At 44.6% G+C, this 16,705-nt stretch overlaps 1 protein-coding gene across 1 annotated transcript in view; it reads left to right on the plus strand.

The window, feature by feature from the left end:
- slc9a5 (solute carrier family 9 member A5) overlaps positions 1-16,705 on the plus strand; it is a 164,858-nt gene that overhangs the window by 76,336 nt on the left and 71,817 nt on the right. Inside the window, exon 9 of the mRNA XM_078544154.1 lies at positions 2,008-2,137. Coding sequence (XP_078400280.1) covers positions 2,008-2,137 — 130 coding nt within the window. The remainder of the gene's footprint in view (positions 1-2,007; positions 2,138-16,705) is intronic.

The raw sequence follows: 16,705 nt of genomic DNA on the forward strand, positions 1-16,705 counted from the left end.
GTTCTCCCAGTGTCCTGGTTAGCGTTTGGCCCTCAATCAATATCATTATCTGATCATTATCACATTGCTGTTTGTGAGAGCTTGCTGTGCACAAATTGGCTGCCACATTTCCTACATCACAACAATGACTACATTTCAAAATGTAATTCATAGGATGTACTAAAGTGCTTTACAGCCAAAGGCATGAAAGGTGCTAAGTAAATGCAGGTCCTTCTTTCTTTACACCATCAAGATGGGATTGCTGGTGAAAAGACAACATAAAGCATCAGGAGGCCTGACGTTTTCAGGTGGCCACAGGATATTTTGAAAGGTGGGGAAAACAGCAGCTTGTCTGCCTGCCAAACAGAGGCAGGAGACCATTTAATCCAATTAACTGGTCTATCCATGCCTCTTTATGCCCCTGTCGGCGTTTTGCTGGTGTCAGGTCAACTGCCCTGCTGCGTGAGGAGATCACCTTGTACACCAAGGCAGTGTCCCAGTGGGGAGGGGGGTCCTTCCTTTCTGGATACTCGAAGGCCCACCAAGGGGCCCTGGTGGTCCCCCGCCCACACCCCTGCGCCCCCGACGCTGCCAGTAAGGAGTTCACCGCTCTGATCGCCAGGGCCGGCCAGCCTGCCTGCCGGGCCCAGGCGCATCAACAACATTTCTTCCCAGCCCTTTGAGGGCACCTGTATAGGTGGCGCTGACTAGGCTGCCGGGCTGTCGATAGGACCATTGATAGGACTGGCAGCTCGCGCTCCCTGGGAGCCCAGGTGAGGAGCTCTTAATTGGCTTCCGCTAGTAAAATCCCCTCTGTGATCCTGCCGTTTGCCCACGCAGATTTGGACCCAGCGGCAGGAGCCTCGGTGTGCCGGTAAAATTCCATCCAGAGCTAATGTTTCAGGTCCGTGACCTTTCGTCAGAACAGCTGCATGCAGCCCTGGTTTTTCCAAGGTTACAATGTCTGGGCTTTAAAACACTGTGTTTTACTTACATTTATATTTTTTATTTATAGTTAGCTTTATTTATTTCCTACTTCATTGGCAATTTGTCCTTCTCATCAAAATGGACCATCTGAATCAGAGCATAAGGAAGCTATTGCAAATATACTTCAATGTGAAATGTGCAGGATGTGCATTGTTTTTAATCATGGTATTTAGAGATTTTCTAATAACTAGTTCAAAGATAGATAAATACAAGTGAGAAAGGGAGCATATGTAGTGAAGGCCTCTGTAACTTTCCTGCAGTTTTCTCATTCTCCCCATCACACACACTGGGAGTGAGCAGCTGGGGGAGTGGGTGGTGTGAGACACAGACCCCTCATTGATGCCTTTCTGTGACTGGGTGACAGAAGTTGCCGCTACCATTTGATCATGTCAATAAAGCCCCTTTTTTACAGCACCTCCAAATTCACCCTTACTTCAAGCCTGTGGCTAATTCACAGTAAAAATACACAGTGTAATTGTTTCTCATGTGAGCACAGTCTAACAAATACTGTCTATGAAGATTGCTGCAGGAGATTCTCCGGCATCACAGGTATGTGAATGAACATGAATGCGACTGGAGCAGGGACCATTCTGATCCAAATAGATTGAGCCTATATGAGGCAAATGTAACTTAAAGGAGAAAGAGATTGAAGGCAAAAATTTTAATTCCTAGTATTTTACTAAGAACCTGTGTAAAATCTATATTTATATTGTTCTGAAATTACTTGTTGCTATTGGTAAAGCAAAGTCTGACTTTCATGCTCCAATATCATCCTTCACTCCGGGCCATTCCGATGACATCACTGTGGCCACAAGGAGTTTCTTCCAGCCTCAGTTAGCCTCACACTTTTGAATGTGTGACAGGAAGGGGAAAGTGTCAAACCTAGAACCACTTGATTCTTTGGAAACGTGAAGAGGCTGGGGCTGTTCTGCATTAATTTCCCCTCTAATTCTCCATATCCCAAAGCCATTAGTAAGAATCACTCCAATTCCTTGGCTTAAACACATTTATAGATGGCCGCTGTATCCATTTTTCTTGCAGATGGGAGCACTTTGACAAGAAGTACCTGAGCCAGCTACTGATGCGCAAGTCAGCCTATAGGATCAAGGATGATATTTGGGACGTGTACCAAAAGCTCAATGTCCGTGATGCCATCAGCTTTGCTGACCAGGTACAGTTCTCCATTGTTTTTTAAATGAAGCTATACATATCTGAGCTGGGAGTGGTTAAGATGCTGGGGTAAAGCTAGGCCAGAGCTAACTGCAGTATTGGTGGGGGGCAAACAGGACATCTGAATAATTACATAGAATTTACATAAAAGATGTAAATTCTCCTTGTGTTTATCTAATCCATCCTTAAATATATCTCTGTTATTCATCTCAACTACTCCCTGTGGTAGCAGATTCCATATTCTCACCGCTCTCTGGCTAGAGAATAAATAGCAGAAACTTCCAGATCAGCTTTAGACTGCACAGCACACAGGCAGCTCACCTACTGAAGTAGGTGGAAAATCTGGATCCAGGGCTAAAATTTAAAAGAACGTCAGCCTGGTTTAATGATCTTCATGCTGGTACCAGGTGGCACCATCTACCATCCTCTGTCCCCTCAGGAGCTCTGCCGTGGAGGCCACATTCTATCAAGTTGATGCCATCTTTCCATAGGGAAAATAATGAGGCCTTTGTTCCTTGCACACAAGCCTCGCATCACTTGCTTGATCCATCACAAGGACAGACACCTGGCCTAAGTCATTACTTGCGGTTCAGGAAGGATCTGGTGCCATAAGATGTTTAATACAGCCGTTATCTTCACACCCTTGGGAAGCATTGCCCCCTGACATACACGTTGCCTCCAGATCAGCCATGAGGAGATAGCATAGTTATAGTAGCATAGGAGAGTGAAGGACCAGGAAAGACCAGGAAAGCTCTGGTGTTGCAAAACAAAATACACAGCTTACCATATATGTCCCCCATTCAAAGCCTCCTTCAAATGCCTGTGCAGTTTCCTCTTAAGCTTTCTGATTTACACCCATGTGTCAACCTTCTTTCTGAAATGGATCCACCGGTTGCTCCTAAGCTGCCCTTGATGGACTGTTTGAATCGGTAGATGAAGGTAGATGAAGAAAGCCTGTGTGTGTAACATGTGCAGCAATTGTCACATCTGACTTTTCTGATCCCCTCAGACTCCATAAGAACGTAAGAAATAGGGGCAGGAGTAGACTGTTCAGCCCTTGAGCCTGCTCTCCCAGTCAATAAGATCATGGCTGATCTAATTTTGGCCTCAGCTTCACTTTCCAGCCTGGCCCCATAACCCTTGACTCCCTTGTGGGTCAAAAATCTGTCTAACTCTGCCTGAATATATTCAATGGCTCAGCCTCCACTGCTCTCCAGGGAAGAGAATTCCAAAGATTATCAATCCTCTGAGAGAAGAAATTCTTCCTCATCTTCATCTTAAACGGGAGACCCCTTGTTTTGAAACTGTACCCCCTAGTTCTAGATTCCCCCATGAGGGGAATCCCCTCAGCATCCACCCTGTCAAGCCCCCTCAGAATCTGACACGTTCCTCATCCAAATCTAGGCAATTGCACCTCCCAAAGGCACTCCTATGCCAGTGAAAGAGTTTTGCAACACGAAATTCAGGTAACGGAAATGAATGCTTGAATAAAGATGCAAGTAGAGCAATATGATGAGCAAAGGAAATCCAACTTGCAAGCCAAAACTTAAAAATTGATCCAGGGATTTAATGCAGCCTTCTGAGAATTGGACAGACCAGGCCACATTTCCCCTCTCCCCAACCCTCCCCACCACTCTACCCCCAACCCCAGTTAGGCTCTCCACTGGCACCAGAGCCCCATAAATGTAAATTCAGGGCTGAGGGTCCAGCAGTTTATGGTGAGCTTTCTTCAGTAGAAAGTGTTGCAAGCCGCCCCCCACCCCCCCCCCCCCACCCCAACCCCACAGCACTACCGCATCAAAGTTGAATTTCAGCCCCGCGTGAGGTAAGGTGGCTGATATTCCTTCGAGTTCTTCCAATCATTCTGCTCTACTGCTTTGAGCGGGACACACACAAGGATTAAAGCCAGGCCGGATGATTCGAGATTCTCCTGGGTGATCTGTAAGCCATAAAGGTGGATGAAACCAATCAAAAAGGACAATCTATTGAATCTCCCTGTTACTCAGACTCCTTATCCAGCTCAGCAGCATAGGCATTGAGCACTGCATATCCGACCAGATAGGTGAGTTTTGTCAGTTCCTGCCTTGGAGACTAGAGGGAGACATTCACTGCAGGAGGAGGCTCCTTGCCGGAGAGATTAAAACTGATAGGTCATTTTGCTCCTTCTGATAAATGTGAGCCTTGTCATTAGTCAAACATTTCAAAGTTGATAAGGAAAGAGGTCCGTTATGTGTAAAGGGCTGAGGGGTAGTCCAATTTAGCTGGTTTAGGCCCACTTTGTTTAATTTGCTCTGTTTGATACACATTGCACCTTTCCCGTATAAGAAAATACACACATGGTTGTTGAGAAATGAGGTTGTAATCTGTAAAATGAAGGGGAGTTGGAAACTCAGCATAATGGAATGTCATTAATAGCCCTAGAGAACTGTTCCCTCTGCTGCCCTCGATTTGAAGAGGGTTGTGTGTGAATGAGTAACTCCCAGGGAAAACTACTGGCTAACTAGTGAAGAGAATGGATGGTAATTATTTTTAGAAAGAAGGAAGCCTCCTCGCAGACTAAAAGTGACTTGGATCAGACCAGTAAATTAATGTTTCCATGCAAGAGTGATCCAAAAGGACATGTTATTGTAAGTGAGTTACCTTCAGAAATATATCTAAAATAGTCACATCTGTGATGTTCATTCCTGTAGCCTCCTATCTGATGACTCTGAACTTACTGAATTGGCCACAGCCCAAGGGCTGTAATGAGCTGTTAATTACAGTCTAAGGCATCAGTCGCAGTGCCTGTTGTGCAATTTTTCATATTTATTATATATGAACTGCAAATTTTTGTCCTCACTGGAACTTTTTTTAACTTTCTTTCTAATTGATTATCTTCTACTTTAGTTATTCACACAAACATCCTCTGCAAATGGGAGGGAATGGGAAGACCTTCAGGAATAGAGATTGTTACAAATTATGTTTGTCATAGATATGTTCTCAGGACAGTTACTCCCATAAACTGTCTGAGAATCTTTGGTGGGATTGCGACTCACACTGTCTGTATGATGAGTGTGACCAGGGGCTGCAACAGTTGTACCCCTTGTGACTTGAACCAGATGGTCATGTCTTTTGTATGCAGACTGGTGCAATCTCTCCAAAGGCAGCCTGAGCATACACAGTGAGACAAACCATTAGAGCTATGTTATATCACAGTAAGGTGAATGTACAGAACAGTTGTCATGCCCAGTAACATTTCATTTAATTTGTGCAACTTAGTAATACCCTTGTTATGATATATATCCTTTGACTCACATAGACACCATGGGAAATCCACTAGTAACTGAAAGAACTCTGTGTTCTACAAAACATTGATATGTTGTCAACAATATCCTCACGAAGTACTGATTGCTGTAACATTTGTTGCTTCCTATTCAACATTTCAGAATGCTTCTGATGTGAAATTTTTCAAATATAATTTTACTTATTTGGCCATCAGATTTGTGACTGTAATATTATTACAACCTACACCATGCCATGTAGGTGTGGAAAGAAAAGCATTTACAATTGCCAGGGACAGCAGGTATTTTTCAAAGTTGCTTGCAAATCGTTGATCTTGATCTCTTTTTTGCCGGGGGCGGGGGGGTGGGGGGGGTGTGTGTGTGTGTGTGCGCGCGGTGTGGTGGCATGAGCTCACTTTGTTTGAATGCCGTAACAATTGAAGGCCAAAGTCCATTATTATCACAGGTGTGTGTTGCTGCAGTATCCATAGTTTCCAGTGCTCACTGCTTGTCCTGACTGATTTAAGGGTAGATCGCATATCGTTGCACACACTGACAGTGTAAGGCCCTTCTGAGATCGCACACAGAACTTGCTGCAGTCTTCGGATTGTGGGCTGCTTCTCAATCATTGTAAGCTGGGCGGACAGCAAAGAAAAAGCAATTATAAAGAGGATGCATGTTAGGCAGTGAGGGCGTTCACACAAGTGAGTTGTATAAGTTATGACAGGAATGGTTTATTATCCACAGGTCTATGGTTTTTAGTGTGTTCTGTTTTATACAAGTTAAGTCTTTTTTCTTCTCCGAATCTAGAACTGCCTCTCCCATATTGCTCAACAGCACCCACTGAGGAACAGGGTACATTTCGCTCATGTTGGGATACATTTACACGGGACCTAAGCAGCCATTCTTTATGGATGAGGGTTCAGAGTATATCTGGAATCTAATCAACTGGGAAGCCATCAATAACAAGTCTAATTCAGTCCCACACCAGCACCCATATGTGCACACTTTTATAACTGAAGTCTCTGAGCCTCCTCGGCCTGAGGCACTGAGCGTGCTCCAGCTTGAGACATATTAGCTCAGTACAGACAAAGAATGTCTACTAGGTTCAGTTTCACACTGCTTGGTATTTACTCTGAAAGAAGTCAGGTTCTGCTGTGATTCTCACCATGGCTCCTGATTCACAAGTCAAGAGTGACCACTTTGATAGAGATCTTCTGGTACACCCCAGCATGAGTCCGTGCCATTGGAAAAAAAGAGAGAATCGGAAAAAAAATGACCTGAATTTTGAGATTGTAATGATGGTGAAACTAACGGCGTTTGCCTTTGATACTCCCCTGAAACTGACAGCAACTTCGGGAGTCCTCACATGCACAGTTAAACATGGAGATCTAGTAGTCGCTGTCAGTGATTCTACGCTTCTCCATAGGGTGCATTGTTAAAGTTCCCACAAGAGATAATCAAATAGAAATCACTGAACAGATGAGAACTTGCCCTTTTACACTCTTTTTTCACTGTAAAATTCCTTGAAAAAAATTACACCTTGTTGAATGAGATGTAACTGTGTTTTTAATGGCATGGCAAGTTCTTAATTAGTGACCCTGAAAATTTTATTTTATATTTGTTGAATGTCAAATTTTTCCATTATGATAAAGAAAAATCACATATTTAATTTTTTTCCCCCGAAAGTTTGTTTATGATATTTCAACTTCTACCACAATCCCATGTGTATGTCCCAGTCTTTTATTTGGTTGCCTTTAAAATTTGTAATTAAAAGTGAAAACTTCAGCACATTTTATCTCCTGGTTTACTGTCTGTGAGAATAGTGCAATGTGATTGGTTGCTTACCCTGCTTCATGGCATCACTATTGCTGGGTGCCTGGAGATCCCCTTGACTTGGTGCCAGATTCAAACTGACATTGGGAAAGGGGAAATCCATGTCACAGACATCGCTTTATCTCTTCATCCAGCCCAATCAATAAATTTGCATCTGAGTCACCTGAGAGTTAAAATTATTGTTTCACTAAAAAACTTCTGAGCCTGCGTGAAAATTTGTAACATTAAAATAAACACGGTATACGTTGGGAAGGGTGATTTCCGAAATACTAAGCTATCAGTTGTTTGAACAGAAAGTCCCTATAATGACTCACTAGATGCTTGCTCCACCAAGTGAAAATCACATATGTTTTATAAATTAGACACAAGGGAGACTTGGCCAGCTATTCAACAAATATTTATTTCCTGCAGCATTCTCTCTCACAAGCCTGTTATGTTTTTGGCCGTTTGTTGAGTCTTTGAAACCTTATCTCATGGTTTTTTACTGTTTGAAAGCCAGCATGCCCATGACACACAGATGACCTTTAATGCTCCACAGATGGTGATGTCATTTGAGTGAAGTAATTCAGTTTCAACTCAATAATATCCACAATACCCCTAACCTCAGAGTGCCTGATGTCACTGCATAGAAAAGGCTGGAAGAATCCTGTGCTCTTTCCTAGGGCCAGCACAAAATTCATATCACCATTTTTAAAAGAAAGTAAGAATGAGCAAAAAATGGTATCAAATAGTAACCTTTTACCCCAAGAGAATCCTAAATATTTGGTATGCCTCTGCCTGCAATTTCATACTGGTGGTATATTAGATTTAGCAGCCAGAAAACTGCTGTAGCTTCCCAGAATGATATTTCTGTGAATCTATATTGTTTCAGGGTCAGGCACACGGCAAGTTAGTAATACAGTGACTGTTTATTAGGTAGCTTTGTAATCACTGACTGTGTTTGGCCTTATTATATTGGTCCTTTGGTGGCCATTCATTGCTTTGATTTTTTTTTGGTTTCTTCATCCACTCTGTCATATAGAAGCTGCATGGTTATGAATGATTAAACATGGTTAACTCTGAATAGTTAACAGCTGCCGTGCCCAGAAAAACAACTTCGCCCCCATGCCTGGCTACCCATCCTCCATGTGAAACTTGAAAATCTGACTTGTATATCATCCAGTGAGGCAGGTTATCAACAAATTACCTCCCGAGAACGGAAAATCTGGCCCATTGTTTGGCTATTGACATGATGTCTGGGATATTATCCATGTAGCTTTTCCTTCCTATGCATACAAGTTAGAGCCAAGAGGCACAGTTTCAGAACAAAGGATCTGCCATTGAAGATGGAGATTAGGAGGAATTTCTTCTCTCAAAAGGTCGTTAATCTTTGGAATTCTCTATCCCAGAGAGCAGTGGTGTCATTGTCTAACTCAGCCTTCAGCCTTGAATGTATTCAGATTTTCGATACACAAGGAAGTCGAATGTTATGGGGGCGGTGGGGGGGGGTGCACAGGCAGGGAAGTGGAGTTGAGGCCACGATCATATCAACCATGATCTTATTGAATGGAAGATCAGGCTCGAGGGGCTGAATGGCCTACTCCTGTTCCTTTCCTTTATGTTTTTAAATCGATGTGAGCACAGAAAGCCACATTTCCTGGGACTCTCTGAATAAATATTAAGTAACTTGTTTTTCTTCAGTCTCCACATTCTGTATGTTTCACTCAACCCTCAGATTTATGTTCCACTGCTGGGTGTCTGCAATCATTGATTTAATCATCTCCAAAACTGGCCACCATCTACACGGAAAAGGTTTTCTGCGAAGCATTATTTAATTTCAGTCCGGCATTGCCTTGATTTTAAAATTCACATCCTTGTTTTCAAATCCCTCAATGGTCTGACTCCTCCCTATCTCTGTAACCTTGTCCAGCGCTACAATGCTCCAAGATATCTGCACTCCTCCACTCCTGGCCTCCTGCGTATCTTTCTTTTCCTTTGCTCCATTATTGGCAGTCATGCCTTCAGCAGCCCTGGCTGTAAGCTCTGGAAATTCCTCCCAAAACATCCCTGCCTCTCTCTGGTCAATAAAACTAACCTCTTTTGCCAAACCTTTGGTCATCTGTACTAATATCTCCTTATGTCAATCGGTGTCAGATTTTGATGAGTACATGCCTGTAAAGTGACATTTGACAATGTTAGAGCTGCTGTATAAATGCATGCTGTTGTTGTTATACTTGCAAACATATGATGCAAACCGATAAATCATAGTGCTTGTGTGTAATACTTTTGTGATACAGGTAGTTCCAGACTCTTCTGGTTTAGGTTTCCCTCACCAATAAAAATAACCTTACAGAGTATATGCAGAAACAGGCCATTCAGCCCAACCAGTCCATGCTGGTGTTTGTTCGAGCCTCCTCCCATCTTTCCTCATCTAAATCCATCATGGTAACTTTCTAATCCCTCCTCCCTCATATTCTTGTCTAACTGTCCCTTAAATGAATTAATACTATTTGCTTCAATGACTGGTAGTGAGTTCAACATTTTCACTACTCTTGGGATAAACAAGTTTCTTCTGAATTCCCGATTGGATTTCTTGGTGACTATCTTATATTGATGGCTCCTAGTTGTGGTCTTCTTCACAGAGGAGACATTCTCTCTGTATCTGCTCTTTCGAGACATTTCATAGTCTTAAATACATCTATTAGGTCACCCCTCAGCTTTCCTTTTCAAGAGAGAAGGGACCCAGAGTGTCAATCCCTTCCTGATCAGTATACCCATGCGTTTCTGGTATTATCCTTGTAAATCTTCTCTACGCTTTCTCCAGCGCCTCGAAATTCTTTTTCTAATATGGCGACCAGAACAGCACACAGTCTGTAAGTGTGGTCTAACCAAGGTTCAATATAGGTTTAACATAATTTCCCTTCTCGTCCTATTCTTCTAGAGATAAAACCTGGGGCAGAGCTTTATGGCCCTCCTGCCGGCAGGATTTTCTGGTCCTGCTGAAGCCAATGAACTTTTGAACAGCTTGCTACATTTTGCGGCCCTGCCCCCGCTGCGACAGGGCCCTAAGATTCCACCCCTAGGAATTTTTCCGTCGGCGAGCTGGGGGTGGGGCCCCTGACGTCATCCTGCCCCATTTAAATATTCAGGAAGGCGGGGGGACAGCGCGATCAGCTGTCCACCCACCGACCTGTCAATGGCCAATTGAGGCTTTTGACAGGATAGTTAAAACAATTAAAGGCCCTGCCCGTCCAACCTTAAAGTTGGCGGGCAGGCCAGGAGCCCTGGCGGCAACTAGAAAAAACATGAAACCTCATCCACCAGCGGGATGAGGTTTCACGTCGGTTTTTAGAAAGTTTAATAAAGTTTTTGTGCACTTTATTAACATGTCCAATCTTGTGTGACATTGTCACGTGAGGGGGACATGTTAATGATTGTTTTATTTTTCTATTTTTAGAGTTTCATAAACTTTCAGCGATCTCCCTGAGGCAGCACTTAGTCTCAAGGAGATGTGCGCTCTTTCGTGCGCATGCGCAAAAGAGCACACTCTCGCATTTGGTGAATCCCCCCCCCGCCCCGGCCCGCACAGGAAGCATATAGTGCTTCCCGCTGGACGTCACACTGGGCGGGCCTTAATTGGCTCGGCCACGTAAAATGGCGGCAGGGCCCGTTTCGGCGGCAGTGATAGTCTGCCCGCCTGCCGGCCGAGTCAGTCGGGCCCGCCCGCCCGTCAAGGGCAAAATTCAGCCCCTAGTTTTGATTTGCTTTTTTTTGATGGCCTTGCTAGCTTGTGATGTAACTTTTAGTGATTAGTGTATTTGTTCTCCGAGATCCCTTTGTTTCTCTACCTCACCCAGATTTGCACTTTCCAGATAATGAGCGATCTCACACTTCCTATCAAAAGATATTACCTCATATTTATCTGTGTTGAACTTCATCTGGCAATCATTTGCCCATTCTGCAAGTTTATTAATGTTCTCCTGAAATTTGTATTGACTCTCTCTCTCTCCCCCCACCCCCCCATCGCCCCCAATATGGTGTCATCCTTACATTTAGAAATTCTGTTTTTGATTCCAAAGTCCAAATCATTCATGTAAATTGTGAACAGCATCAGCACTGATCCTTGTAGAACACCATGGGCTGACGAATATGGTGGTGGAGTGGCAGGGGTGTGTGGTGACAGACAGCATGGCTCATCAGAAACCACATCGGCGTGGAGCCGACATGTTCCTTGCCAACCAATCGCGCAGCCATAAAGTGCTGTGGGACTGATCAACAAGGGCCAAGTGGCACTTCCAACCCTCGTTGGGGAGGAGGTCCCGCCCTCCGGAGCTGCTGGTAAATCCAATTACAGCTAGTGATTTGCCAATCTGATTGGCCGTCAGCTCCATCAGTCCCAGCAGCGCCAGGAAGGTGATGTGACAGCTGCCAGGACTACAGGAGACAAAGAAGATCAAGGCCCATTGATCCCTGGAGCAGGTAAGTCCGGGATTTGGGCCGGGAGGGTTTGAGTAGGTTAGGGAGCGGGGCAGAGGGGTGGGGAGGAGATGGGTTTAAGGGAGGGAGCAGTAGGAAAGAAGAGAGGTTTGACGTAAGGGTTGGGGGGCTGCCTGCAATCAGCAAAGGGCAGCCCTTAAAGAGCCACCCCCCCCACCCCCCCCTTCCTTCCTGCCCTTTAAGCATGTGATTTAAAAAATCAGGCTTCCCGCTACTGCCCGGCTGCCTACACAAAATGTTTTATGGCGTGAACAGTGTTTGTCAGGGTTAATTGGCTTGATAACAAGCCTAACTGACCCTTAATTATTCATTTAAGTATGGCAGGCAGGCTGCCGATTTCAGCCTCCCCTTCCTCCCCGCCTCCCCCCGTATTATGGGGGAAAGCTCGGGGTTGGGCGGGAGTGTGGTGGGATGGGCGCCCGCCCTATTTTACGTGTCCCCCGCAGGAAACATGCCCACCCAGGGCACGTAAAATTTGGCCCATTTCTCACCTCTGCCAATCTGAATAACTAACCTTTACTCCCACTCTCTGCCATCTGTCTTGAAGTCAGATAACGATCCATTCTTCCACTTATCCCCTGACTCAAAATTCTCTGACCTCATTCATTAGTCTATTTGAGGACACCTTATCAAAGGCCCTTTGAAAATCCAGATAAATCACAGCTACTGTATTATCATTGTCTACTGTCTCTGTTACCTCCTTAGCAAATTCGATAAGGTTGGTCAGGCAGCATTTTCCCTTTTGAAATCCACGCTGACTCTTCATCATTATATTTTTCATTTTTAAATGTTCTTCTATTCTCTCCTTTTTAGGAATTTCATTATTTTTCCTACCATTCATGTTAAGCTGACTGATCTATAATTCCCTAGTAATTTCCTGTCCCTATTCTTAAATATAAGCATTACATTAGCTGTCCACCAGTCTTCTGGCCTTACATCTTTTGCAAAGTAATTCTTAAATATGCTATTAATGTTTCTTCTATCTCTTATCTAGATTATTTTAAAAGCTGTGGCTACAATCCATCTGGACTAGGGTTTTTATCCTGTTTAGTTTAGTTTTTACCCTTTAGTTTAAATGCACTTATCTCATTACTCACCTCATCATTCAGTGACATCTCTACCCTTTCTATCACCCTGGTAAAAACAAATGTGAAATAATTATTTAATATTTCTGTCATCTCTCGATCATTACCTGTGGCCTTATCTTGTCTAACCCTTAATGGCTTTGTTCCCGGCACAGCCTTCCTTTTTTATTATTGATGTGTCTGTAAAATATTTTACTATTTCATTTCATGTTCTTTGATAATTTAATTTCATAGGGTGAAATTTTTAGCTTGGCGGGCAGGCACGAGTCCAACCCGTTCGAACGTAAAATGATGCATGTTGATGTCGGGCGAGCGTCCCAATGTCAACGCGCAGTCACGCATTATTTTATTCAGCGGAAGACAGTGGCTGAGAAGGTGCACAATTCGCTGGCCTCTGTTTCCTCTGCACCTTCTTTTCGGCCAGCCACAATTTTCGTTTCTGTTCGCCTCATCAAACGCCTGTCCGAACAGCATCTAAAGGCCACAGCCATCAGCAACTGTCTCCCAGCTGCCAGTGTCAATGTCCGCCATCTTCAGATCTCATTGCAGGTTTTCTTGTAGCGGGGGTATGGATACCCAGGAGGTCATGACCCAGTGGCCAATTCACCGTGCAGAAGGTCTTTGGGTATATGGCCATCATCAATCTGATAAACATAGCCGAGCCAACGCAGACATCATTGGCTTAGCAATGAGTGTATGCTGATGGAATTAGCACACTCTAGGACCTCTGAGTTGATGACCTTGTCCTGCCAAGAGATGCCGAGGATACGTCTGAGACAGCAAAGATGGAAACTAATCAGCCTTTTCACCTGCCAACAATTCATTATCGAGGTCTTACTATTGCAGAGGAGCATGCTGAGGATGCAGGATTGGTAGACTCGCAGTTTGGTGTTCTCTGTCAGGTTCCTGTTGTTCCACACTCTCTTACTCAGTTTGGACATAACAGCTGCAGCTTTTGTGATGTGTGTGCTGATTTCAGCATCAAGTGACAGATTGCTGGTGGTTGTAGGGCCTAGATATGTGAAGCTATCAACAACCTCCAGAGTCACATTGTCAATGCTAATAGATGGCGGAATGGCATCATCCTGGACCATGACATTGTCTTCCTGATGCTCAAACCAAGCTCTTTTCAGGCATGAGAGAGTTGGTATATTTGCCACTTGTGTTCATCAGTAAAATGCTAGTGCGGCATCATCAAGGTAGAACAACTCTGCGATAAGGACTTGGCATATCTTTGTCTTGGATCTCAGGTGATTAAGGCTGAAATGCTTTCCATTAGTCCTGGTATGTATGTAGACACCCTTTGTAAATAACCAGATGGCATGTGACAGCTACAAAAAGAAGAGGCAGTGGCGCATTGATAATGTCACTGGACTAGCAATCCAAAGGCATAGGCTAATGGTCTGGGGATATGGATTCAAATCCCACCACGGCAGATGTGGAATTTAAATTCAAGTAATAAATCTGCAATTAAAAACTAGTCTCAATAATGATGACCATGTCGATTAAGGTGATAACCCATCTGGTTCACTAATGCCCTTTACGGAAGGAAATCTGCCGTCCTTAATTACTGCCCCATCCATCTATTCTTGATCATCAGCAAGGTAATGGAAGGTGTCGTCAACAGTGCCATCACGCTGCACTTACTCAGCAAAAATCTGCTCACTGACACTCAGTTTGGGTTCCACCAGGGCTACTCAGCTCCTGACCTCATTACAGCCTTGGTTCAAACATGGATAAAAGAGCTGAACTCAGCAGGTGAGATGAGAGTGATTGCCCTTGACATCAAGGCCGCATTTGACCGAATGTGGCATCAAGGAGCCCTAGCAAAACTGGGGTCAATGGGAAGTTGGTTATAGTTGTTGGAGGTCAATCATCTCAGTCCTAGGACATCACTGCAGGAGTTCCTCAAGGCAGTGTCTGAGGCCCAACCATCTTCAGCTGCTTCATCAATGATCTTCCAACATAAAATTAGAAGTGGGGATGTTCGCTGATGATTGCGCAATGTTCAGCATTACCCGCGATTCCTCAGATACTGAAGCAGTCTGTTTCTGTATGCAGCAAGACTTGGACAACATTCAAGCTTGGACTGATTAGTGGCAACTTACATTTGCGTCACACAAGTGCCAGGCAATAACCATCTGCAACAAGAGAGAATTAGCCATCACTGTTGACATTCAACAGCATGACGATTGCTGAATCCCCCACAATCAACATCTCGGGGGTTACCATTGACCAGAAACTGAACTGGACCAGCCAAATAAATATTTTGGCTACAAGAGCAGCTCAGAAGCTGGGAACTCTCCAGAGAGTAACTTACTCCGTGACTCCCCAAAGCCTGTCCACCATCTACAAGGCACAAGTCAGGAATGTAATGGAATGCTCTCCTCTTGCCTGGATGGGGGCATCTCCAACAACAATCAAGAAGCTCGGACAAAGCAGCCCATTTGATTGGCACCCCATCCACCACTTTCAACTTTCACTCTCTCCACACATGGTGGCAGCAGTGTGTACCACCTACAAAATGCACTGCAACAACTCACCATGGCTCCTCTGGCAGCATCATCCAAACTCACAACATCTACCACCTGGAAGGACAAGGGCGGTAGATGCATGGAAACACCACCACCTGCAAGCTCCCCTCCAAGCAACACACCGTCCTGACTTAGCACCGTTCCTTCAATGTCGCTGGGTGAAAATCCTGGATCTCCCTTCCTAACAGCACTGTGGATGTACCTACACCACATGGTCTGCAGTGGTTCAAGAAGGCAGCACATTACCACCTTCTCAAGTGCGATTAGGGATGAGCAATAAATGTTGGCGTCCGTGAAAGAATAAAAATAAAGTATGTCAAGGAATGTCAGTGCCAGAACACAACACTGCTTGACTCCATTGTGGATCACACAGGGTTCCAGTGTTGCCCCTCCATAGCTGACCTTACCCATCATGTTGTCATGGAAAGAGGAGATCACATTGAGCAGTTTCGGCGGGCAGCCAATTTTCTTCAGCAGCTTAAATAAACTGCCTCTGCTCACACGGTCAAATGCCTTGGTGAGATCAATGAAGGCAATATATAGTAGTCTCCTTTGTTCATAGCATTTCTCTTGCAGCTGCTGGACTGAGGAGGTCATGTCGATCGTAGATCTTCCCGTTCTGAAACCACACTGGTAGATGCGTTAGGCCAGGATCTGCAGTCTGACAAGGGCAACATGGACAAACACTTTTCCTACACTGGTCAGCAGGGAAATTCCTCGATAGTTGTTACAATTGCTGCAGTTGCACTTGTTCTTGTACAGGATCACAATCTAAGCATCATGCCTATCCTGAGGCACAGCTCCCTCCCTCCAGCAGAGACAGAGAAGTTTGTGCAGCTGCTGCAGGAATGTCAGTTTCCTGTGCTTGATAAATTCAGGCAGTATAGCATCAGCACCTGGAGCTTATTTGCCCATGGCATGCGAGTCAATAGCTTTGCTAAGCTCCCCTAACTGTGGGTTTGATATCTGGCTTTGCTATGACAGACAGGCTTTCTATATGTCTATGGTTTCCTCAGTGACCGTATTCTCCCTAGAATACAACTCAAGGTAGTATTCCATCCGTCCTTCCCACTGTTTATTGCAGCTGAAGATGATCACCCAGCCTTTGTTTTCACTGGAGCTGTTTTCTTTGCTGATGGACCTGTTGCCTTTTTGAACACTTCATACATGCCCTAAGCATTCCTTGTGCTGAAGGCAATGAAGCTATTTGCCCATAGCTGGGACTTAGGTTCATGAGTGCCAAGGTGTGTCCACACGCCGGTGGCTCTGTACACTGCACACCCTGAGACCAAACCCACCCTGGGTTCCTCTGAAGCTTTAATGTGGGGCTGCGAGGGACCCAGTTTCCATGTGTCACCACAAGGGACACAGTTGAAGA

This window comes from Cetorhinus maximus, chromosome 6 (assembly GCF_964194155.1).
Source record: "Cetorhinus maximus chromosome 6, sCetMax3.hap1.1, whole genome shotgun sequence".
In the NCBI taxonomy this organism is placed as follows: domain Eukaryota; kingdom Metazoa; phylum Chordata; class Chondrichthyes; order Lamniformes; family Cetorhinidae; genus Cetorhinus; species Cetorhinus maximus.